Below are 24,839 nucleotides of genomic sequence, written 5' to 3'. Positions count from 1 at the left end.
TGCTGTTGAGTTCCTGAGGAAACGTTATCAGGAAGGAAATCTTCAGAAGAAACTCTGGTGCAGAATCGTAAGATCCATAGACTGTGTCTCCCTCACTTCTTAGTAATTTTACACTATTTTTCAAGCAAGCACTACTGAATATTTCAAGCAGCGCAAATGAAAAGCAAGGCAGAGCAGTTTTACTGCAGCGGATCCCAATGACAATGCACTCTCAGTTCAATGAACTCTTTATAAAAGTTGTGTTTTTTTCCCCCCAGGACAGTATGTTCTAATAAAGTGAAATCCAGTTGCAGGTACAAAATATTGCACATTAGATAGAATCATTACTTGGCAGATAATAATTACTTGTTTACATATATCATTTTAAATATCTTTAGTCTTTGTTTTACCTAATGTCATAAAATAAATTTAGCAATATTTAAGCAATGTTTAATAATCCTAATGCTTAAGATTATACCATTGTAACTACATTTCCTTATTTAGTACCCTTTTGGTTTAGATAAATTGGAAAGATTAAAAAAAATTTTGTTTAGCCATTAAAAAAATGTTCTGAGTTTTTTCATAATTTCATTCAAAAAGATATAAATCTCTAAAATGTGAAATGTCATAATCTATTGAACACTCACCTAAACCAGACTTTTTTAATCGTTTTAAGTGCTGACTTGTTTGTTTTCCAGTGGGAGATTTTTGCCCATGTTTCATTTCTTTATCTGAACTGTCTGCTTCACCATTTTTAGACTCGGATCCTAAAAAAGGAAATAGTTATTATGTCATTATCTTCCTCTTACTGTCCTTGAAAAGAAAAATCTAAAATTGTTTTTTTTTTTTAAACTGTACATATAATCTCCTTTTCTAAGAGTTAAGTCACTACCTTTGGCCACAAGCTGATTCCTCCACTGGATACAAAGAGAAAGCCCAATAAATCAATCAAACGGAACAAAAAGCAAGAACAGATGGCCTAATAGTGGAGTCAAAAACACATTCACTGATCTGATAGCTTTTCAAAGAAACCCTCAGATCTTTTTTAAAAACACACGAATAAGCTTCAACAATACTATATCATTTAGAGACAATGCACGACAGAAAGATGAAGCAAGAGAAGCTGGAGGAAAGGGAGAGATTATACCTTTATAAATAACTTTATGTTGAAGTAGGCACAGAAAACACAAACATCAGTCTATAATAAATAGAATGGTATATAGCTGATAACATGACAGAAGGTAAATTAGAAAAGGTCAGGGCCGCACTGAGGTGAGAAGAATGTTGCCAGAACACAAAAACTAATAAAAGGTTCTGATTTTGCAGCAAAGGACTGAGAAACAAATTCACACCCTCAGAGGGAAGAACTGCTTTTGATGGCATTATACATCAGCATGTGGTCCACCATTAAAGTTTAACATTCAAACAAAAGCCAAAGCAACAGCAACAACAACAAAAAACACCTAGAAGTACTACACATTTCTTATTACCAACTGACATGAGCAAATGAAGTCCTCTGATGAGTGAGTTGGTCCCTTTTTTAAAAAGAAAAATACCCTAATTTTTTTTTAATCGTGGAAAGAGTGAAAGGTATAGAAAAATTAAACGAAATCTCAAGTGGAAACATGATTCGGTTGCAGAGAAAATTCATGACATCTCTCTTCCAGCGAGGAAGCCTCCTCCGGGAAGAAGCTGGCCGAGCATAACACATTTTAGCTCTTTACCTGAAGGCGAATCCGACTGCTCATCAGACACCTTTAATGGTGTCAAAACAACACGAGGAACAGTCTTGTTTACCATCATTGAGACTCCATTTCTTCTTTTCTGCTGCTGTCTCAAAGCCTATAAAACATGATAATAAAATTTAACATGAAAATAGTGCCAAAATAATTTCTCATGATTGATTTAAATGACCCATTTGCCCATTAGATAGAACCTGTTAAGATACGTAAATACTTCAGAATTACTAATTTACCAGAATTCTTCAGAGTCACTTTCAAGTTATTTTTCCCTCAAAAGCATAAAATCAGGCTTTGGCAAAGGGTATAAACCTGAAACCATTTTTTGTATAATTCTGAAAACAATGCAGCACTTAAAGGCTTGTTCTACCTTAGACGTGTGGCTTGAAAGCCCATGGAATTTGAAACCATGACTCCCAAGTAAAATAAATGTAAAATAAATGTTTCGAGACCAGGATAAAAATATATGTGTCTGCACTTCTCTTGCAGGTGCGTCCTCTCCGGTGCACTGCTCAGTCAATCAAGTTAACACCGAGTGCCATCAGTATGTACAGCAGGTAAGGACTACAGTATTGATGCACTCACTCAGCCGTGGGGAGCGCTGCACAAAATCACTGAACATGGCAGGAATCATTTATTTCTGTGAAGGGAATCAGTCCTAATCTTGGAAACCTTGCAGCACTTGGCTTCTGTCTGCTTGACTTTGGACATTAACCTTCAGAACACGAACAGGACGGCGTTCTGGCAAAGCAGGGAAAAAATAAACTGATAGGAGAATAAATCTCTCTAAATGGGAGTGCTTTGTGTTTCATAAATGAAACAACCACGGTAATGATAATGTAATAAAAGACATTTAAAAGTTTTGAAATATAGCTTATCGAGCTGACGGTTTTACGCCAAAAATTACCTGTAATAAAAAGGGTCTTAAGCACACAAAACTGATGAGACAATAAATTCACACTTACAGGAATGCTAAAACTCCTCGAAAGGTTAAAAGGCTGACCACAGACAATTTCAAACCTTTTTATTTCTGGTTTCGGTGTAATTTCTACCAATTTTATAACATCTCAGTTACTTGATTAATGTTCTCTGACCAGCAGTTGTCACAATCTCCTGAAATACTGTACTCACTTGCAGGTCCCTCGCTGTCAGAAACAATGCCATTTTATTTGCAAAGGGTATTTAGCTGAATGTCCAACTTGTTGATCACAAGATTTAGTAATCAAATAATTACAGAAATGAAAAGTTAAATAGCATTTCAATGAGAGAAGGCATATTCAGGTTATATCTAAAACCAGATGGAAAAGTGAATTGCTTGGGAAATTTATTACAAATGATTCTGTTGCTCATGATAATGTAAGACATCTTCCCTTCGATTCTTAGATGTACTGAGCTTTTATAAAGTACCAGACACTGTGGGGGTTGGGGTAAGAGATACAAAAATGAAAAAGATGCCATCCTTCTCACCTTTTGCTTGCACTCAATAATTAATGAGAGCAAGTATGCTATGAAATATTTAAGACATTTGCTCTTTTTTCATCGAGGCATGTACATAACTGCATAAATCCCTCCAGCCTAGTGTAAGAACACAAAGCAATTTACAGACATTAACCTATCAATCCAATAATAAAACAGAATGATGAAACACAGTGCCTTAAATTACAATTAAGTCCACCTTTGCCCACTATGTAAGAGCTCACAAAACAATAAAACCTATACTAAGTGTGACAAGTTTTTAGGAGGCTCTACACTACAGATTTAAACTATTTCCTTCGGCAATTCAAATACGCACTTTAAAATTATTCATTTTATGTCAGGGTAAAGATGTGTATTCTGGAAAACCCTGGTTAAAAAAAAGAGAGGGATTAAATAAAAGAGGCCTAGAAGCTTGATTCATACATAAAGTCAAAGATGGCCTGACTTTTCAGAGCATTTTGTGATAATGATTAAAGTAATAAAAAGTTCACCCTCAATTTTTAGAGCTGAGAAGACTCTATTATTAAAAAAAAAAAAATTAGTAGTTGGATAAGAAGAAACCATGACAGGAATAATAATAACAGGAAAATGATTAAATAGTAAAAACCCATAGTTTTTTTGAATTTTAAAGAGTCACAGTGGAACCAAGGTAGGGATACTGAGCCCATTTCAATGATTTTTTTCTGAATTTCTATTTCCTACTCAGAAATTGAAGTAATATTTCTTAATATAACATTTTTAAAAGTACTGAAGTACAACACTTTGTGCCAATAGGGGATCAAAACTCAATGCCCAGCATATTAAAAGAATGATTGTTTTCGGTGTATGGAAAATACATACACTTTTTTCATTTTGTAAAAAAAAAAAAAAAAAAGCATTATATTTAACCCCAAATAACTTTTCTAGGGGTAAATAAGCAATAACTGGGATGTCTGTCACAGTGGCAAAGCAGCAGGCTACTAGGTAAAATTTGAGGAGCATTTGAGTTCAGCTATGGAAAGGGCATCTTGATCATATTTATTAAATCAACTGTCATTGTAGGCTGAGCATTTTAGGTTCCATGAATATACCAATTCACTTTCTAGAAAGCACAGTTTACTTGACTCTGGACACTGAGGACTTCTTCCACACAGATCAGGAAGTACAAGGATGAGGCAAAAACAATGTTGACTCATATGCGATGTTTAGGATAGATTAGACTGGATCCAAACAAGAGAACATGCATTTGTGGAGGCCACAAGGCAGGCTGTGCAGTGAATCCTGCCTTATTTTATTATACATATTAATATATTTCATATATTCCTGGTCTCTTATTGTAGGGCTGAGATCCCGCAAGTAAAGAAGCTAGTTACTCACATTTTCTTGTGTGTGTTTGATTACGTAACTATATTTCTGCAACTACGTGTACACTGACCCCTCACATATATGCTACTTGTGTCCTTCTCATAAATCCTTGAAAAATGCGCAATGCTTTTTGGACCACGCCAACTGTGGTAAGACAATGACAGAGGGAAAGGTTGCGGTTGAGTGGGAACACACACACACCATGATAGGGGGCAGTACCTGCTCAAGAGAACCAACACAATTAGACTTTTTATATTTTTAGGTGAGTTTTCCTTTTTATAAATAATGTGCCAGACAAAACAAAGGTGATTCTGAGTCAAATTCAGCCTGAGGGCACCAATCTTTGACACCTACTACACACCATCCCAAGGTTCCACACCTCGCCAAATAAATGAGTCTGACCACAGCCCAAGAGAGGTAGTAAAATCCCCCTCTTCTAATAGGCTGACCTGCAGGGAGCGGGCCTGCTGCAGAGCTGCGGTAATGACTGTGGGGTGCAACCGTTAAGGGTGAGGCTGTAAAGTCAGAGAAATACCTCACTGACAGAGTAATGCAGGGTAAATTACTTGGGTAAATGTCCCTGTGAAACAAAGATAGACAGTGTTGCTAAGATGTTTTAAATAGGAAATCCACAGAGCTGTTTTTTATATAGGCTGTTGGGGGATGGTCAGTGGCCATCTGGCCTTCTCCCAGTAAGTAGTCCTTTGAAGCTGGGTCTAGCACCTCTCTTCACAACTGTATCCCTCTGTCCTGCACTGAGAGCTTTAGCTCAAGTTCCAAGAGAATAAAAGTTTCTATTTTACATTATAAACATAATAGAAGTTAAATGCTATTTATCTTGTAATTATCTAAGTTTAGGTATGCCACAGCCTGGAAAATGTAAACGTATGTAATAGATTAAGAAAATAGGATTAGGAAGGCCACTTTAGTTGGTCCTGGAAGGTTTTCTCTGCACAAGAGTACCATGAAAGGGAAATATTTTTTTTGTTGTGGCAACAACTTGGGGTGAAGGCGGCTTTTTCTATTGCACACCAAAGGTATGAATTCGCCCTGGTGACCTGCTGATCAATCCGTATGTGGTTTTTATTTTGATATTGATATTACCATTTTAGTTTAGATTCATTTCAGGGGGATGCTATCAATGAGGCACCTCTACCTACTATTCAATGAAATGCTAATGGAATAGCTTATTTAACAACTTTAAATCCTATTAATTTCAAATCCAGAAACAAACAATATCAAAACCTAAATAAACAAGCAGATGCCAAGTATAAATGCAGTCTACTATGAAAAAATGTACCTTCAAGCTGCCCACACGTATAATGTCCACATGTCCAAACTACAGGGTACATTGGACTTGCCAAGTTTAATACTTTTAGGTACCATTCAATATGAAAGAAATTAACAGGCAAAAACATGGAAATAAACTTTTTAAAGGAAACAAACATAACAAAGCTAAACCAATTTAGGAAAAATAAAGAGCACAGCATACACCAACTACAATTTTAGGCCTAAGTAACAAGAAAGAAATCAAAAGATGCTGACTTAGCATGCTTTTCTCTAGAGATGTGTCAAAATATTCTATAAAAAGAAACAAAAACTTCTGGTCAAGATAGAGGCATAGGAAGACAAGTTTCACCTCCTTGCACAACCACAGAGAGAATTACAACTAAACCTCAAAATAAATAACACCTGGACTGTCAGAAAACCGAACTGTATGGGAAATCTGACAACCAATGATTTAAAGAAGCCCCATTCAGCCAGATGGGTAGGAGGGATGGAGACAGGGAAATGGGCAGAGAGGCGAGGAGACTCAGTGTGGCACAGAGAGACAGCAGTGGTGGCAGAAGGGGCAATCCCACATTCATGTGTGGTGGCTAAAAACTGGAAGGGATACCTTGGGAGCAAGCAATTTCAGCCCCAGGCCAGGCATACAGCCCAGGGTTCCAGGACTGGGAAGTGGATTTCTGGCTGTAAAGTCCACTGGGGGTTGGGGCAGCAGAAGAAACTGCGAGATTCTCAGGAGACCCCACATAAGGGGCCCACATAGTCTTAGAACATACACAAACCCTCCAACCCTGGGATTCAACACCAGGGCAACAGCTGGAAGGATGCCAGTTACATATGGGGAGTAAGTGAAGTGACTGGAAAGAGGGCAAGTGCTGGGCAAACCTCCAGAATCCAGGCAGTAGTATTGTCCCCTCTCTGAGCCCTCCCTCCCACACAGAGCCAGAAAGAAGTGAAGCAGGTTGCCCCACCCTGGCATTTACCTAAGGCTCCGCCCAACACAATTTACAGGTGCCCTTTCTATAATAGCCCATGCTACTAAAACAGGGAGTCAAAGTAGCTCTATCCAGTACACAGAAACAAACACAGGGAGGCTGCCAAATTGAGGAGACAAAGAAAATCACCCAAATGAAAGAAGAGAACAAAACCCCAGAAAAAGAACTAAATGAAACAGAGATAACCAATCTATCAGATGCAGAGTTCAAAACACTGGTGATCAAGGATGCTCAAAGAACTCACTGAGTATGGCAACAACATAAAGGAAGAAATGAAGGTAACATTATGTGAAATAAAGAAAAATCTATAGGGAATCAACAGTGAAGGGGAAGAAGCTGGGATTCAAGTCAACAATTTGGAACATAAGGAAGAAATAAGCATTCAACCACCACAGCAAGAAGAAATAAGAACTCCAAAAAACGAGGATAGCAGGAGCCTCTGGGACATCTCCAAACATATCAGCATCTAAATCATACGGGTGCCAGAAGGGTAAGATGAAGAGCAAGAAGTTGAAAACTTACTTGAAAAAATAATGAAAGAAAACTTCCCTAATGTGGTGAAGGAGGTAGACACACAAGTTCAGGAAGCACAGTGAGTCCCAAACAAGATGGACCCAAACAGGACCACACCAAGACACATTATAATTAAAATGCCAAAGGTTAAAGATAAAGAGAGAATCTTAAAAGCAGCAAGAGAAAAAAAAGAGAGTTATCTACAAGGAGTTCCCATAAGTCTACCAGCTCATTTCTCAAAAGAAACTTTGCAGGCAAGAAGGGACTCATAAGCAGTAGTCAAAGTTATGAAAGGCAAGGACCTACAACCTATACTGTTTTATCCAGCAAAGCTATCATTTAGAATGGAAGGGCAGATAAAGTGCTTCCCAGGCAAGGTTAAGCTAAAGGAGTTCATCATCACCAAACCATTAGTACATGAAATGTTAAAGAGACTTATTTAAGAAAAAGAAGATCAAAACTATGAACATTAAAACGGCAACAAATGCACAACTATCAACAACTGAATCTAAAATAACAAAATAAGCAAACAACCAGAACAGGAACAGAATCATAGATATGGAGATCATTTGGAGGATTATCCATTGGGAGATGGAAGGGAGAGAATGGGGGGACAGGTGTAGAGAGAGATAAAGAAGCATAATTGGTAGGTACAGAATAGACAGGGGGATGTTAAGAATAGTATAGGAAATGGAGGAACCAAAGAACTTACATGCACGACCCATGGACATGAACTAGGACGGGGCAAAGAGCGAAAAATTGGGAAAACTGTAATAGCATAATCAATAAGATATATTTTAAAAAAACAAAAACAACTTTTTGATAAACATTTAAATTATAAATAGAAAGCTTGTCAGATGACTGTGCAAACATCACACAGTTCTCATTACCACCCCAAAGAAAAATAAAATCTAAAATCAAAGGCTCTTGTATTAACTGGGAGTTTGCATAAACAAGTAATGCCTGCTATATTTTAGTTGAAAAACACTACCAACAATGTAATTTAAGAATGCACTGAATGTATTAAGCCCTTCACTGAAAAATCTGAAAATATCACAGGCTGTGAAAGCTAAAATAATTACAAATAGATACATATGAAACAGCTGGCTGTGTCTGACACCAACAACTTGCATGGTTGCTAGTACACTAAATGTCAACGCCCACATTCAGAAACTGCTACCATGCAACATAACCTTTTGGAATTTTGCAGTATTGGTCAGACATATAAAGCTAAAGCCAAATACCAAGAATATATCTGCTTTGTGATATGAAAAGAAAAAAGGACGTGTATCATTATGCATAAATTCTACCACCCTAAATAAATAATGCAGGAAGTCAAGCCAATGGAAACGACATAGAAAGATTCTGTTCTCCACCATTTACCTCGTATAACAGATCTCATCTTTCCTTAATCTTTCATTTGCTTCTGTTTAAAAACTTCCAAAATTTAATCTTTCTTAATCATCCTTCTTTAAAATTCAAAATCTAATTTTTTCATACATTTCAGGATCATTACAACTAAAATAACAGGGCAGAAAGAAGAGAGGGAACAAGGTAATAATCAGCAATCTGCTACTCTCCAGAAGCTTCTGAATATGCTTATTCAGGAAAAAAGCTACTGAAATAACAATACATTATTCATGCAAATACACCCAACACATGATGTTAACTAACGTTTTGATGATTAGAAAGTAGAAGGGTCCCAAGTATTTAGGAACAATGAAAATAATCTATGTCATTAGCCAATAGGTATTATAGCTTTCGTAATTACCAGGCTATAAATACGCTGCAGTCAACAGCACTGCAAAGTAAAAGAACCACGCTCTACAGCAACATGCTTCAGGTAGGGGTAGGGGTGCAGGCTCAGGACTAGGAATTATATCTGGCTTAGTTTGTATGGAGGTTTGCTTTAAATTATTATTTATGAGTTTAAAGTTACTGGATTTTGTGGGGGTTTTTCCCCATTTACTTCTAAGTAGGTAGCCAATTTATAACTGAACTACCAAAGCTCTACTAACTCAGAATATACTTCTAGTAAAATGCTAGGAGCTAATATTACTTGAGTGCTTACCATTTATATGTGCTGATACTGAACATAAGCAGTCTCTGTTTGAAAATGATATTCTTTTTTCCATTTTAATTGAATTTATTGGGGTGACATTAGCTCACAAAAATCCTACAGGTTTCAAGTGTATAACTCAATAAAACATCACATGTACACTGCATCATGCACCCATCATAACAGAATACCACGTGGCCACAAAAAAGTAAGAAATCCAACTTCCCACAACAGTATGGATGAACCTGAAAATTACCAAGCCAAATGAAATGAGCCAGTCAGAGAAAGACAAACAGCACACAATCCCATCCACAGGTGAAATCCAACAAATAAAAGAGACCAATGAGCAAAATAGAAACAGAGGTATGTACACCCAGGACAGACTCACAGCCATCAGAGGGGAGGGGGCAGAGGGGACTGAACAAAAAAAAAGGTGAAGGGATCAACCAAAAACTATATGGACAACCCACAGATGGTGACAACAGGGTGGTGACAGCCAGAGGGAAAGGGGGATGAGGGGTAGGTGGAAGAAATGGGACTGGAAGGAGACTTTGCCACATTTCCTTCTTAATGACTCAGCTGTTTTGCTTTCCTTACACTATACAAATATTCAAGAATGTAAATTTTCATCAATCAATGCTGTCAAAAATTCACCTATTTTATTATATGCCACGTGCTGCAAGGCAGTATGAGTTAAGGGGGCAGCATCTGAAACCATGATTCCGGGTTGAAATGTCATCTCCAAGATTTACTCACTAGATGATCTTGGACAAGTTATCTAACTTCTCTGGACCCTAGTTTCCTCATTTGAAAAAAATGGGGATACTAGTACATGCTTTATAGGATTTATATGAGGATTAAGTAGCATTGTACATGTAAAACGTACAACAAAATGTCTAGGACTCAGAAAAGTAAATATCAGCTAACATAATTATTAGGGTCATTCAACTGGCCCTACATTCATGAAATTATGATTTTTGCATGTAAATATACACACAGAACATATATTTGCAATCACAGAACACATATATATGGATATATCTATATATATAATATATACACTTACAAAGACTTCTACAGGGCCATTCAACTATCCAAAAGAAAAGAAATCTGCAGATTTGCTGAGCTGTGACAATTTAAAATGCCTCATGTTCAGTCAATTTTTGAAATGCTGTCTTAAGAAATTCAGCAATTATAGGGAATCTGAGCAAAATTCTGCAAGAACAGCTTTTCCAATATGAACATGATTATTAATCAAACATTAGCATAGCTGCTATATAATGTACCATATTCTTCTGGTAACCCATTTGTTATTTGGTTATACAAAAGGACATTTTAAGAAATTACTAAATAGCTTTTTCTGGACATTAAGAAGTTTTCAGAACTGCTTTCTTAAAACAAGACTTAGGTCCTAAGCAAGCAAGTGCCACTTCCCATGAACACATGCTCCATAATAAAACAAAACAAAGACCACTGGCTCGGAGTTATATGATGTTTCAGTGATTGTAAAAAATGTTTAAATGATATGAAACCAAAATGAAGGAAGTAAAAAATAATGAGACATGGCAATACAGAGATGTGAATTTTCATCTTTACATTCACACACAAGAAGACTTCATGGTGTGCACATTTTCTAAATCACCACTCCTTGGAAGTATGAGTTTCATTTATGATCATACCCAGGTTTCTTAAATGCTATGTCTACCAGTATCCAGTTTTGTATCTTCTGTTCTATTCTGGTTAATATTTTATTACCTGCATCCTATTTGCCACCTGAATAAGCCTTTCCTAGGCTTCTCTACCCTCTTCCACCCTTTATTTCAGCAATTAAAAAGTGACTACAACATTGAATTCAATTTTGTTCTTTGGCATCTAAAACATTTCCCAAGAACAATGATATAAATGGCAAGGGTTATCTGACCTATGTAGGATGAAACTGTTACTACCATAAATATAATCCCAATGAATGAAAATACTACAATTTCAATAATTAATGCAGAATAAAAAGTAATATAATTCAGTACAAAATGTTAAGTTTATCTCCTAAGTTTCTTTGTTTGAAGTAGAAGGGAAGTGGGGAAAGTCTAAATCTAGAAGAACTGGATGTGAATAGTAAGAAGCTTCACAGTGAAAAAGGTCAGTTGGTGAAAGACAATTATCTTGTGATCTCACTTATGAGGAATCCAATGAACAAAATAGACTAACAAGCAAAACAGAACCTGAGGCATGGACACAGAACACGCTGACAGTTGACAGAGGGGAGAGGGAAGGTGGGGACTGACTAAAAGAAGGGGAAGGGACTAGTCAAAGAACATGTACGAATGACCCACGGACATGGACAACAGGGTGGGGATTGACTGTGGGAGTGGGGGGGGCTGGGTGGAGGAGGGCAAACAGGATAAAACAGGACGATATAATAGCATAAACAATAAAACATTTAAAAAAGGTGAAAAAAACAGAAAAGAAATCTTTAACTTCATTAAAAACATAGTTTCTCTTTCCTTGTTATGATTACTGTATCACTAGAATGGTACTAGAATTGGTAAGAGTCAGCAAGAGGCGAAGTGGAGGAGATTGTCACACAAGGATGTGACAGAAAACAGAAATGTTAACAGAAAAGCAGTTACACTTGGAAAAACCATGAATTCATGATTAAATATGTGAACCTTCCATTTATTGACATCATTAGTATGACCATCACACGATGTCCCCATCCAGCCATAGCATGTCTTCCTTTTCTTCCCACCACGACTGAGCATCTGCCAGTGTGACAGTATAGCTAACATTTACTGAGTGATTATTATGGGCTGGACACTCAATCTACCACATGCTATCAATGTATCATGTCGGTCGCCTCTCAGATCATTCCCACATTTTCTAGGAAAAGAATTTGAGATTCAGAGAATAAAAGTAATTTGCCCAGAGTCACAGAGTGGCAAAAACTAAAACCAGAGAATGTCAGAGCCTAGAGTTCAACCTTATAACTATCGCCTCTCCCCACTACCTGTGGACAGGACACACATGTCAAGACTGCGCATACGATATCAGGATGACGCTGCAAGGGTAACCTCCATTCAGCACCAAACAACCCTCACTGAAGATGGATAGTCTACATGTAAGTAAGCCACAATTACTATTTTTCTTATTTGTAACCCATTGTATCTTTGTAATAAGAAGGAAATTATCTGTTTGTTTTTTACTTCAACTATCAGATAAACATGAGATCATAAATAGAGATACTATTTTCAAAACACCCAACTCATTGATGAACCCAATGTTTACTATAAATCACACACATGAAAATTTTAATACAAGTTTTTAAATGTTTCCAAGCACATTTCCCCTTTTATTTTTACATCAAATTTGTCACACATGCCTCTCCTAGTTTTTACCATACATTAAAATTACTGTACTGAATATTATGGAAGTGGCTGAATTCAGGGCATTTCTTTTGCCTTCTGATTGCTATATTCTTATTTACTTACTTTATCCACACAATACCCGTTACCTTAAGTAGGTAAAACCAAAGGACAGAGAACAAATGCCAGCTGTCTTACCTGCTTAAGAGCCTTTTTGGTGTGTTGCTGAAAGGAAGACACTAACTTGCTTTGCACTGCTGTGTTAGTAAGGCTTGAATCTCGAGTGGAAGATGCTTCATCAGTTACCTGCTTCGCACAAACTAGAAACAGAGAGAGATAATGATATAACTAATTTGAATTCCTTTTCTTATATCCACTGTAATTAACTCAAAGCTTTTCTCCAATTGGGAATGAATACCTAAAATAAAGCAAAATAGCACAGTAAAAAGAGGAGTATCTAAATTTGAAAGAAGGGATCATTTAATAACTGTGTGGTCACAGTTACATTTAACCTAAGTCTCCATTTCCTTACCCACTAATTGATGATAATTCCTATGTCGTAGGGCTATTGTATAGACATAAAAAAGAGCACACTATCTGCCTCAAGAGGTTGGAGTCAGTAGAGACTTTGCAAACCTGAATGTGGAGATGGGGCAACACATAGCATTGTGAAAAAACAATCTAAATTAATGAAATTGTTTTAAAACTATCAACCTTCAAGCTATTTTGATTTTTCTCTTCCTTCTTCTACAGAGTCTGTGGCCTACTAGGGCACGTTCATCCCCTCCTATGGGCCTAGTCAAGCAGCATGGAGAAGAAAAAATGAAATCCAAGATGCTGGGTATCAATTTAAGACACTTATTTTAAAAAATTCAAGTCCTCTGCAGATTACAATATGATTGGCCATTTGTACCTGAGTCAAGCTTTCCTGTTGCCTACTCTACAAAAGACATTTTCTTAGAAAAGACTGATATTTTTAGAAGAACCAATGCCTTGTTGACATGGACAACCAAAGAGCCCACATTCACCTCTTGCTCTACAAAGCCTGTGGTGGAACTAGAATACTTCATTCAATCCTCCTCGAACCTTCCACCTGCGCAACACCAGGCTTCCCACCAGAGTGGCTTTGGGAGGAGAGAGTCTTCAGACCCTTTTCTGTGCACGCTGGGGGAGAAGGAGTTACTTGGAAAACCAAAGTGAGAGAGCACTATGATTGGTGGCAGAACGGAGGCATATGTCAAAGGCAGGAGGCAAGAGGAAGTTAGATGGAAGAAAATAACTGAGAACATATGGCAAAAGCTCAAAATGTGACTTTTTAAGGGCAACAGCATTAACACTAATCCAAGAAAATTTTCCAAGACACAGAAACTTGGGAAGATTCGGACCTGGCTGTTAAGAAATATATATGAAGTAAAAATTATTCTAGTCATATATGGAAGCATATGGGAATGCACAGTGTTGAGAACACTCAAGCTCCTGTTGAGAGACTCAAGCACGTATTGCCCAGAGATGAAAATGTGGTTCAGTAAAGATAATGCTGGGGGAAAAGGGTTAATCAAATTTTGTTTTAATTCAGAAAGTAATCAGGAAACCAACCAAAATGAACAAGTTCTGGAAGATAAAATAATTATTAGTTATTAATGCCAGGCATATAACGTATGTGATTTCATTTCATCCTCACAGCTTCCTTGCAAGATGGAAAGGTATGATGTCCATATTGGAGAGAGAAAGCTAGAGTTCAGAAAGGCTCTATAACTTGCCCATGGTCACACAGCCAACAAAACAGCAGAGCTGAGATCCAAGGCCAGGCCCATAATTTTCCACTAACTATCTGGCTTCAAAACCAAGAACTGATGAAGAAAATTCAGTGTCTAAAAAACGAGCAGGGGGGGGGGGGGGGGGGGGGGGGGGGGGGGAGGGGGGGACCCCCAAAAGGAAAAAAGAAAAAAAAAAGGAAAAGAAGTCTAGTTTACTTATATTGTATTGACAGTATCGAAACAGGAAGTTAATAAGGGCACGGGGAACAACTCAAGTAGCCCCTGACATGAAAAAACTGACAACTGTTCATGAGAGAGACTGGCCCAGCAAATGCTATGGTTGAAGTAGCAAAAGGACTTGCCCATGGATACAGTGAGGGAAGTCCTTGAATTAAAGGTCAGGTGACTTTTTCTACTTGATACAATATGACATTTTTCCTTAATGTTCTGGTGAAGAAACATTTTATAACATTGCTTGCATAAACCATGGCTCCTAGGCTTCTCCCCTTGAAATGATCACTAATTTGTAACACTTTGACAAAGCTTACTTGTCAAGAAATACTGGAAATAATAATTAGTTTATAATATAAAGATTAATTTGTTTTCATACTGATTACACAGATGGCCTTTTCAATGTTCTAAAGTCTCCATGAAGTGTGACAAACCAGAGGATGGGGGAGAGAGGAAGCTGGCAGTTGGACATGTGATCCCAACTGACCAGACCCAAAGGAAGGTGATGTGGGCCTAGCTAGGAGGGAAGTGTGCATTAGCAAGTATGTGTTATTACTTTTACATTCGTACAGCAGGATTTCCATCAAGAAAAGTGGAAATATACTGGTTAGTTAAAAAGGATAACCAAATGCAGTACATGGATTTCAGGAAAATATGAGAATGCTTCTGCCTACTGGACATGTAAACAAATTTACCAGTTTTCTTAGGAAACATTATTCATAAGTGTTTCAAAGGTAAACTTCAGTGTAGCAGGACCAAAAACCAACAAATGCTTGATCAGTGTATATGTAATTAAAGCCTTATGTCCTTTATATTTTCTGACTGCTACAATAAACAGTATACAATCAGCAGTCCTTCCTAAGGATAATAGATACCTAACTTACTACTTATTCTATTTCTCTCTGATTTAGGAAACCATTGGCATCATGGCATCTATTTCGGCGTCACTATATATGCTGTATAGTTTGGTTTAAATTCACTCTTAAATTCACATTGATGTGATTCACATAGATTTACACACAGTGTTTCCCAAACAAAGATTTTGTTCAATTTAGAGTCCAGAACTTAGAGAGTAGGCAAGACAGAAAAACTGAAACACTGTCAAGAAATACTCTGAAGTGTTTTTTTTTTTTCAAGATGATTCATTTTCCTTGAAAGCAACTCTATTTTGCTTTATCTTACCCTCCATCCAAGACCTCAGTGAAGCATTAGGAGAATTCCATTACTACATAGTCATTTTTCTTCCCAATCCTTCTTTCTGAAATTCAGTCCTATTTTTCAGGGTCAAACCATTTCCCTAATTAGTTATTTCTGATAAAATAATGGTAGAATCATAAAGAATATAAATACAGTAGAAAGTAAAATCTATGAGTGTGCCTCTGGGTTAGAAACAGACGCATGGGACGCATGGACACGGATAACAATGGGGTGACTGCGGTGGGCGGGGTATAAGGGGACTAAATGGTAGTGAGAAAAGTACAATAAAAGAATAAAAGCTGAAAAAACACCTGGGGAACAAAATAAAGGAAAACACGGGTGGGACACAATGTAATGGATCCCTAGGCTCCATACGGTATGTCTGCATGTGCATGTGTGTGAGTTGATCTTGACCATACAGACTCTTAACATGGGCCTATGTGTCACACAGTTTATTCTTTTGCCAAGTATATGATGAGGGTGGCTAAATCTTAAAAACACCAAGTAGTTGGATTATGCAGGTTCACACAGTTTTACTTTCTGAAAAAAAACACATAGTTTCCTCTTTTACTTACTCTTGTAGCTTTCTTAATAACAGATATGATAAATAAATAATAGAGGGTTTACTTTAAACAGTTGCCTGAATATTTATCTAAGGGACTGAGTTTGGCGTCTGAAATACAAGCCAAAGAAAATTAATGTTAAAAAAAAGAACCGGGGAAATTTCCTGTATACAAAGTTACAACAGGAGCCAGAAAACTGAAGAATCAGGACAGATGTTTCATCCAATAAATATCAAACACTGACACGCAGCTTAGAAAGTGATATCGTCTTGGCATTTGGAATAGAATGGGAGCTTTTTTACTTAACGGTGCACTGGCATCATCACAGAATGAACATCAGGATTTTATACCTTGAAAGCCCAGAAGGCTGCCTGCTCTGTCACAGGTGGACAAACTAAAGATGAGGAAAAAATTTTAAAGGTATAGAAATACTATTTCTCTCTACATATGGCTTGCGTGCCCAAACTAGGCAGGCCAAAGACATAGTTAAACGCTAATTTGCTGCATTTAAATACAAACAGCTAATGGAATTCTCAGTCCTTGCTGCTCATCTACCTGGCCTGTCACTCACGCTCAGAGTCCCAAAGCGCCCCACCAAAATACGCTACTCAGAAGGCTTGGGAGCAAAGGGAGCTGGAGAACCACAGCTGATCAGGAGACAGGCTTGAAGGCCAGTGAAACTGGCAACTGTGTTCTAGCAAGACTGAATTTCAGCCTCTTTTCTGAGTCTCCAAGTTGTCACTCTCCTCTTTTTCACTCAGCATTCAACTTGAAAATGTAATTGAAATGAAAAACACAGGTTAGAGCACATATTTTTAAAGCTGAGTGCCAGGGAGAAGGTACGGGAGATATTCCCCTTAGTGTAATTACTAATCCACTGACAGGCAAGCAAGAGGGCCTTGACCTTTAATGTGAGACACAAAGAAAGGAAGGATCAGAATGCAATCTTGACTCTATCTCTATCTCTAGTTTCACATCTTGGTTGTCTTCCCAATTCCCACCCTCTCTGGTTCTGCCAACAGAGACTTTGTGGTATTTCCCAAATACACATATTTGCTGTATTTGCTGTAATTACCCTGACTGTCCTTATTCCAAGTAGCCTTTCTCTGTCCATCTCCTTGCCTAACAATCTCATCTTTTTAAGTTCACTTTATTGAGAGAACAATGATTAATAACATTATATAAATTTCAAGTGTACAACTTTATAATGCAGCATTTGTATACTAGCCAGGGTGGTGAACTATTGTGTGCTAAGTCCAGTTTCCTTCTGTCCCCTTGTTTTTGACCCCCTTTACCCTCTCTGTCCTCTCCCATTTCCCTTTCACCTGGTAACCACCATTCTGTGGAGGATTTTTGTTGAGCAATTATTGTTCATTTGCTGCCTTTTTTTAAAACATCTCACATACAAGTGAAATCGTATGGTTCTGGTCCTTTTCTATCTGACTCATTTGACTTAATGGAATATTCTCAAGATTCATCCACGTTGCAGCAAATGACAACGCCTCATCTATTTTATGGCTAGTAGTATTCCACTGTATGAGGTTTGTCCAGAAAGTATCAAGTGATGTAACATGAAAAATAGAGACATTTATTAAAGAAGATACAAGACACAAGAAACATTGTACACAGGACAATGATGCCTCAGTTCCCTTCAAAGGAGGTGTGTTGGGACCTCACACGGTCCTCCCAGTCGCCATCAGCTGCCCTGTTCTAATTTCCTGAATCTCATCACCAGTCTACAAATCTCTTCCCTTTCAAAGGTGATTTTAGTTTGGGAAAAGCCAGAAGTCACAGGCGCCAAATATGGGCTGTTAAGGGAGCTCAAGCACCTGGGTGATTTGACGTTTCACCAAAAAAGTCTGCATGAGACGTACTGGATGAGTGGGCATGTTGTCGTGATGAAGCTGCCAATCACCAGTTGCCCATAGCTGCGGCCTTGTGAATCATCTGAATAGTTTCTGCAGAGGAATGTTCAAGCTTAAACACAAAATTTGATGCAGATTCATTGCTCTACTTGCTCAGTTATTTTGAATGTGATGGCCACAGAGTGCACATGCTCACTCAGTGGCATCTGCCACCACCACTGACTAGTACAGTGAAATTGTCATTGCTTACATATGTGCTATTTCCATCCACCCCCCTTGGCTGCCAGGTTACATCAATGTCACTCAAACCATTCTTGTTATATTAACAATGGCTGCACTTTTTCCAGACAGACCTCATATATGTGTATCACTGCAGCATTATTTACAATAGCCAGCACATGAAAACAACCCAAGTGTCCTTCAACAGGTGACTGGAAAAACTCACTTTGATAGACCAAACTCAAACAGCAACCTCCCCAAAACTTTCTTGACTAACCCAGTCTCTGAGATGGGCTTACTCCTCACTTAGCCATGTTCCCTTGGAACTTAGTCTACAGATTCACAACAGTTCCAGCACAGCAAGGCATCTGCCTCACCACACACAGGCTCAGCAACTCAGGCACTTACACGTGTACAAAGATAGGCACAGAGCAGTTGATCTATAAATGTTTATTAAACTGTCAAATTTGATTTTCATTAAATTTATCTAAAGTAGTATCTATTATAAATGTTGACTTTCAATTACTGTTTTTAATAAGAATTCATGGAAGTGGAGATCGGCAAAACACACATTTTCATTATGGAAAAGCATACATTAAAGGTAAATTATTTTAACTTTGAAAAGAGAAGCCTTATTTAAAAAATGTTTACACTATCCTTAATTAAGTCAATTAAGGAAAATATGGAAATTGAACCCCTAAACGTCCTATTCAAGTTAGTGGGAAGTCATGTGACTTGCCACTGAATGTAGATATACTTCCTTCTGCTGTTTTTACTCACTGCCTTATTTAAAAGGACAATCACAGTTTATAGAGATTTTGCATAGTGAAATAAAAATATATTTAAAGTCAAAATTAGACATCACAATGCTTACTTGAAATGACAGGAGCTGTATAAGGACAGAACCACAAAACAGACCAGGATCTGGATAATACAGTTGCAGCAACAAAGGTATTCATTGCACTATGTCTCACTAAACTAGGCGGTAAGTATCAAGCTATCCGAGCTAACTGGTGTTCAAAGATCTAACCAAGGCACAGAGAGAAGCGTCCTTTCACCAGTTTAATGTCTATCAGTTCCCCTTCCAACTACTCCCTTTCAATTTTCTGCAAACTCAAACTAGATGCTCTCAAATCAAAACACTTATCTATAGAAATGATCCTAACATACACAATAAACTTAACACAGTTTTATAAATAAAGAATTTAAATCAAAGGCCATGTAGTATATTAAACACTGTGTTCAACAATGTTAGAATTCAATCATATTTTAAAAGCAGACTGGGTATTAGAAGGAGCTTACTTCTCTTTTATTAATTATTCATTCAGTTGTAAAACTTTTATTGAGCACCTTCATGTCAAGCCCTGTATAAAATGCAGGGAGAAAAACAGTGAAAAAGACCCAAGGCCTAATGTTGAGACCATAATTTTTTCAAATAGATATTTCAAGGAACAACGGTACAGAACTTATCAATTTTACCTGAGTACAACGGAGTCTATGAAAGCCTAGACATGATAACTATACTTTGTTTTGAAAGATCTATAAGCAGGAAATTCAAAATGTCCCTAGATAGTAAATAATCAAAATAGCTTGTTTGGACTATAATAAATACATAACTTACATTTGAAATTGTATACGTCAAATATACTGGAAACATACAGCATCAAAATAAATGCTAAAAGACTGATGACAAAAATGAGGAAAAATCCATCTGACCCAAACTAAATCTTTCATGGACTCTATTTCTTTCAGAGAAAAAAATAATTCCTTAACCCTTTTTTGATTCAGACTAAGGAAAAGTGCCCTCTCTGAAAGCATTCCTATTCCAAGGTAGAGTCTCAATTTAAACAATTTTCTCTGTTGCATTAAAAGAAAACATTCACAGGGTATGAGATACCAAGGGAGGCCAGCAATTAAACAGAGCAATAATAGCAATAATGAAAATAATAATTTCTTCCTAAGACACAAGGGAGAAAGCATCTGAACATTACAAGTATTGACACTTGATATTTAGTATGATATAATCTGTGAATAAAATATGTCTATTATAACCAAAAAGTTTACTGTATTTTAGAGCCTGCTTCATTCGCCCAAGCCAATGAATGCAAACACTCAACTTGTCACCAGCGCAATTTAGTTATACTAATATTTATGGATACCCACAAAAATATCCCTGTAAACTGAGACAAGAAAAGAGAAATTCAAACCAGAAATAAAAATATTTAATGGGAAAAGCATATCCTATAGGTACTAACCTTTGGCCATCTAACCCCTTCTACCACAGAAGCAGTAGAGATTCCTCTCTCAGAATGATGGCCAGTAATAACACAATGAGCTGCCTATGTGAGGAAACACATTAGAAGCTATTTCTCTGTACTGTACAACACCTGTGATGTTCTACAGTGCATCAGGGTCCTGAAACACCTACACAGAAATACAGCAATCCATCTAGAAAATGAAAAGCAGGAAAAAAGTGAGGAGGAAAGATATCACTAAAAGGTTGGTACAGGTCAAGGGTAAGAGCTTCACTCATGGGCATTGCTACCAATTACTTTATATTTCAACACAGGAAAGGTAACCCAGTGTACAATAAAGGAAAGTTGCGTAAGGTATTCAGGTAGCTAACTGCTGGAGAAAACGTTCTGTTACTTCAGAGAAAAACAAGAGAATGGATAATCTGGTATCAATTTTAAAAGCACATTTTTTAAGAGCATGGGTGCTTTGTTCCTATATGCCAATCGCAAACTACACATAAATCAAACAGAAATTTGGCTAGTTGAGTAATTATGGGAACACCTTTAATTTTGATTTAATTTGAGAGGGGATTTGTTTTTATTATGAGATCATAGTCTCTTTCCAATCCTTATCTCTATATTATGAAATATTTCTCTCATAGCATAGAATATGAAGGGAAAAGTACACTTAAATGGATTAATTTAGCTGCACTTAAAAATAAAACTTTTTCCTCCCATGTCCTTTATAAATCCATTTATACAAGAACAGAGTTCACAGTTCCAGGGAAATATGTAAGAAAAAGAGGTCCCTGATGGGTAAAAGAAGTAAAACATAGTATCTATAATTAATGTTTGAAAGAGCTGGGCTAGCTAGCTAAGTCATTTGGAGAAGTTAAAACAAAGCGGGTGGGATCTAGATGCCCAGCTGTTCTCCATCATCAGGGAAATAAATAAAGAGACAAAATTCATTTAATTTAAAGCACAAACGATTTCAGCATAAGGAAAAAATTCTTGACCATAAAGTTCACCCAAACAAATTTCATAACAAAATAAAATACAATGTATCTCCCAAGAAAAAAATAAAGGTTATCAAAAACACAGAGACACATATAAAGGGACTGTGAGATTCCTATCCCTCTGGACATTTACTGTTAGAATAATGTCTAATGAATCACTGGTTTAAGTAAAATGCTGTCATGAGAGAGGACATAGGCTTACATGAACTTCTGAAGTCCCCCACACTCCTCATGACCTGCGAATGCTGTGGGCTGGGATGAAAGAAAAGAAAATGAGGAAGAGTGGGAAGAGGAAGTTTTATATCTTGCCAATGGTCATTTCTGACTGTGAATGGTATTCTCTTTCCTCTGCATTTTCTTTCATGTGTAACTAAAACAACATAATTTTCACAGACTTAAGTTTCTCTAGGCCACCAATGTGGAACAGGTGCCTTCATGAGCTAACAAAGCTGTTAAAGAAAATGCAGATGTTGGGTGAAAGACAAATTAGCTTAACCTAAGAAAATCAGGGGACCTGGAAGAATTCCCCTCTCTCATCTACAACACTGTTTGGAGTAGCTGTCAGGTAGCAATTGATCATGAACACAAGATGAAGACACACAGGCCATCCTACGTGAAATCAGGGTGGAGCAGTCACAGACAAGCTGCTGAAACACCTTCAGCAAAACAAGACCCTAACACCACAAGGAATAAGACACCAAACACGCCGGCAACATCTTTGAAAGTTGGAATAAGACACCAAACATGTTGGCAACATCTTTGAAAGTTAGTCAAAACACTCCCTTATGCACCTCCACAGTCCCCTCATTTTCCCTTCCCCTACCCTGTATAAAATTGCCACTGATAAATTTGTCAGTGCTATTCCCTGAGGGCACCTAATCCTTCATTAGTACACATCTCACTTCCTCCAGGAAGCTCCTCATCTGTATGTAATTGATGTCTCAACAGAGAGCCAATCCACACACTTCAGGCCATCTTAAAGCACTTTTCACTTTTGAAAAAAGACCCCTCAAAGTGTGGCCTCAGAGGCAATGAAAACAAAGAGTGAGCTGCATAATGTTTCATTAAGTTAACACAACCCTGCCAAGAATCATACAATCAGAAACCTGCTTATGAAACTGGTCATGAAGAATAATGAAAAAGGACCATAAAAAAATCTTCAGCTGTTGGAATCATTATGTATCCTGGGATCTAAGGACTAAAACATAGGATATATGTTCTCTATAATTTTTTCCCCCTAAATAGAGACTTAAAATACTAATTCCCCTGCTAGATTGCTGCTTCCTCCCTGAAAGCCATTAGGGTTAATAACATGCAGAACCTTTTTTGATCTCTGTGGATGAAAATTGTGCATTCTCAAATTTCCTCATTTAAAAAAAAATTAAATAGAATGGTTGCTCTTGATTTTAAACATGAACTATATTAGGGCCACAAAAGGAGAAGCTGATTTTCTTGTTAATGACATTTTAGAAATAGAAGGTGAAGAAGATGAAGACTATCTACTGATGGTATTATTTTATATAAAATATGTATGGGTTCTGCAGCCAGCAATATGCTGTAAGTCAACTTAATATGTGAGCAAACTTATGATATACCAATGTATTATGTTCAGAAAACAACTCAGACACAAACATACCCATAAATCTCTGACTAAAATAGCTCATAAAATTCAAAATATTTTCTTTGGGTGACACAGATCTATACTTATATTGGCATAAATGGTCATGGGTTGTCAACAAAAATATATCAAGCGATTCACCTAAATCACTCTTCGATCTCTAGAGCTACCCTTGTAAAATTTGAAGAGTTTACTTTCTTGATTCCATAAGTCTAATTCCTATTAACCTGAGCAACTCTTGAGCAACTGTTTAGGAGTCAAAGAAACATAACATATAACTTAGGTTTTGTGTCTTGTAAATCCTATAATCAATAATATACCACTTTTCCTACACTGTAAAATTTTTAAACAAAACCATAAAACAAAATATCTTGGCAAAGCAACTCCCACTTAAAAAGAATCTGTTTCTCCAGCCAGTTGATAGCAAGAAGAGGGCTAAAGCATTACTATTTTTATCTTAACTCTACTTAACGACAAGTGTTACTGACTGGAATTAAGCTGCTAAGATTTTCTTCTTGTTATCTGTTTTCATAAAATGCTTTCTTTTCAAATACTCTTTTGCTTATCCCTTTTAAGGGTCTAGCAAATGTCAATTCATCTTTGTTAATCTGAAATAGCTCTATGGTAGCAGAGATTTATTCTTGGGATTGCCACAAGGGTATCTTACAAATTGATAGTTATTAGTATTCACCTCAATCCCTCCCAATATTTCATGCCAAAGGGGGAATGAAAGAGGAGGAGGAGGTAAATATAAAATAACAGATGGCGGCACCCTCCTCTCTCCCTCCTCCTCTTGTCCTACCCTTTCTCCTATGTCCGCACATACGCACACATGCCCACACATGCCCACACATGCCCACACATGCCCACCTTCTCTCTCTGGCAATATTTTCAAATGATATTTGTATAGCTGTAAGAAGTGTGGATATGATATTGATTCTAATTTCTGGTTCAAATATAATAAACAGAATAAGCAAGGAAATCACCTAAACCAGCTCAGTTTCATGGAATTTATTATCGATTTGTATAGAAATCATGTGGTATCCTTCTTCATTTGGATAAGCCAAAGGTTCCTCTTTGTCAAATTCTAAAGTTTATAATCAGAACAGATTTAGACAAATGTTGTAAAGATAAACTGCATTAAGGATCCCTAGCTAATAGTGGTCCCTATGATTTCAGCAGACTTGCCACTTGTACGAGACATTTAACCTAAGTTTGTTTCCTCACTGGTGGAAAAATAAAATAACAGAGCCTAGGAGTGACTATCTCACAGGAATGTTATGAGAATTAAACTATATACCTATAAAGAGTTTACAAAGGCAGGGCATTATAAGCACATAATGTGCTTTCAATATCTAGATTTGAAAATGAATCCTAAGACTAAGTTA

The 24,839-nt window shown here is 37.1% G+C and overlaps 1 protein-coding gene across 1 annotated transcript in view; it reads right to left on the bottom strand.

The window, feature by feature from the left end:
* The window catches only part of ASXL3 (ASXL transcriptional regulator 3), a 164,958-nt gene that overhangs the window by 72,518 nt on the left and 67,601 nt on the right, over positions 1-24,839 (bottom strand). The window contains exons 8-10 of the mRNA XM_054583813.1: positions 12,950-13,071; positions 1,704-1,821; positions 627-746 (exon numbers count right to left, since the gene is read on the bottom strand). Coding sequence (XP_054439788.1) covers positions 627-746; positions 1,704-1,821; positions 12,950-13,071 — 360 coding nt within the window. The remainder of the gene's footprint in view (positions 1-626; positions 747-1,703; positions 1,822-12,949; positions 13,072-24,839) is intronic.

The sequence above is a fragment of the Pteronotus mesoamericanus genome, unplaced genomic scaffold (assembly GCF_021234165.1).
Source record: "Pteronotus mesoamericanus isolate MK-2021 breed Mesoamerican mustached bat unplaced genomic scaffold, CSHL_Meso_final contig_74, whole genome shotgun sequence".
Classification (NCBI taxonomy): Eukaryota; Metazoa; Chordata; class Mammalia; order Chiroptera; family Mormoopidae; genus Pteronotus; species Pteronotus mesoamericanus.
The sequence above is the reverse complement of the archived record's forward strand: the minus strand, read 5'-3'. Positions and strand labels throughout refer to the sequence as shown.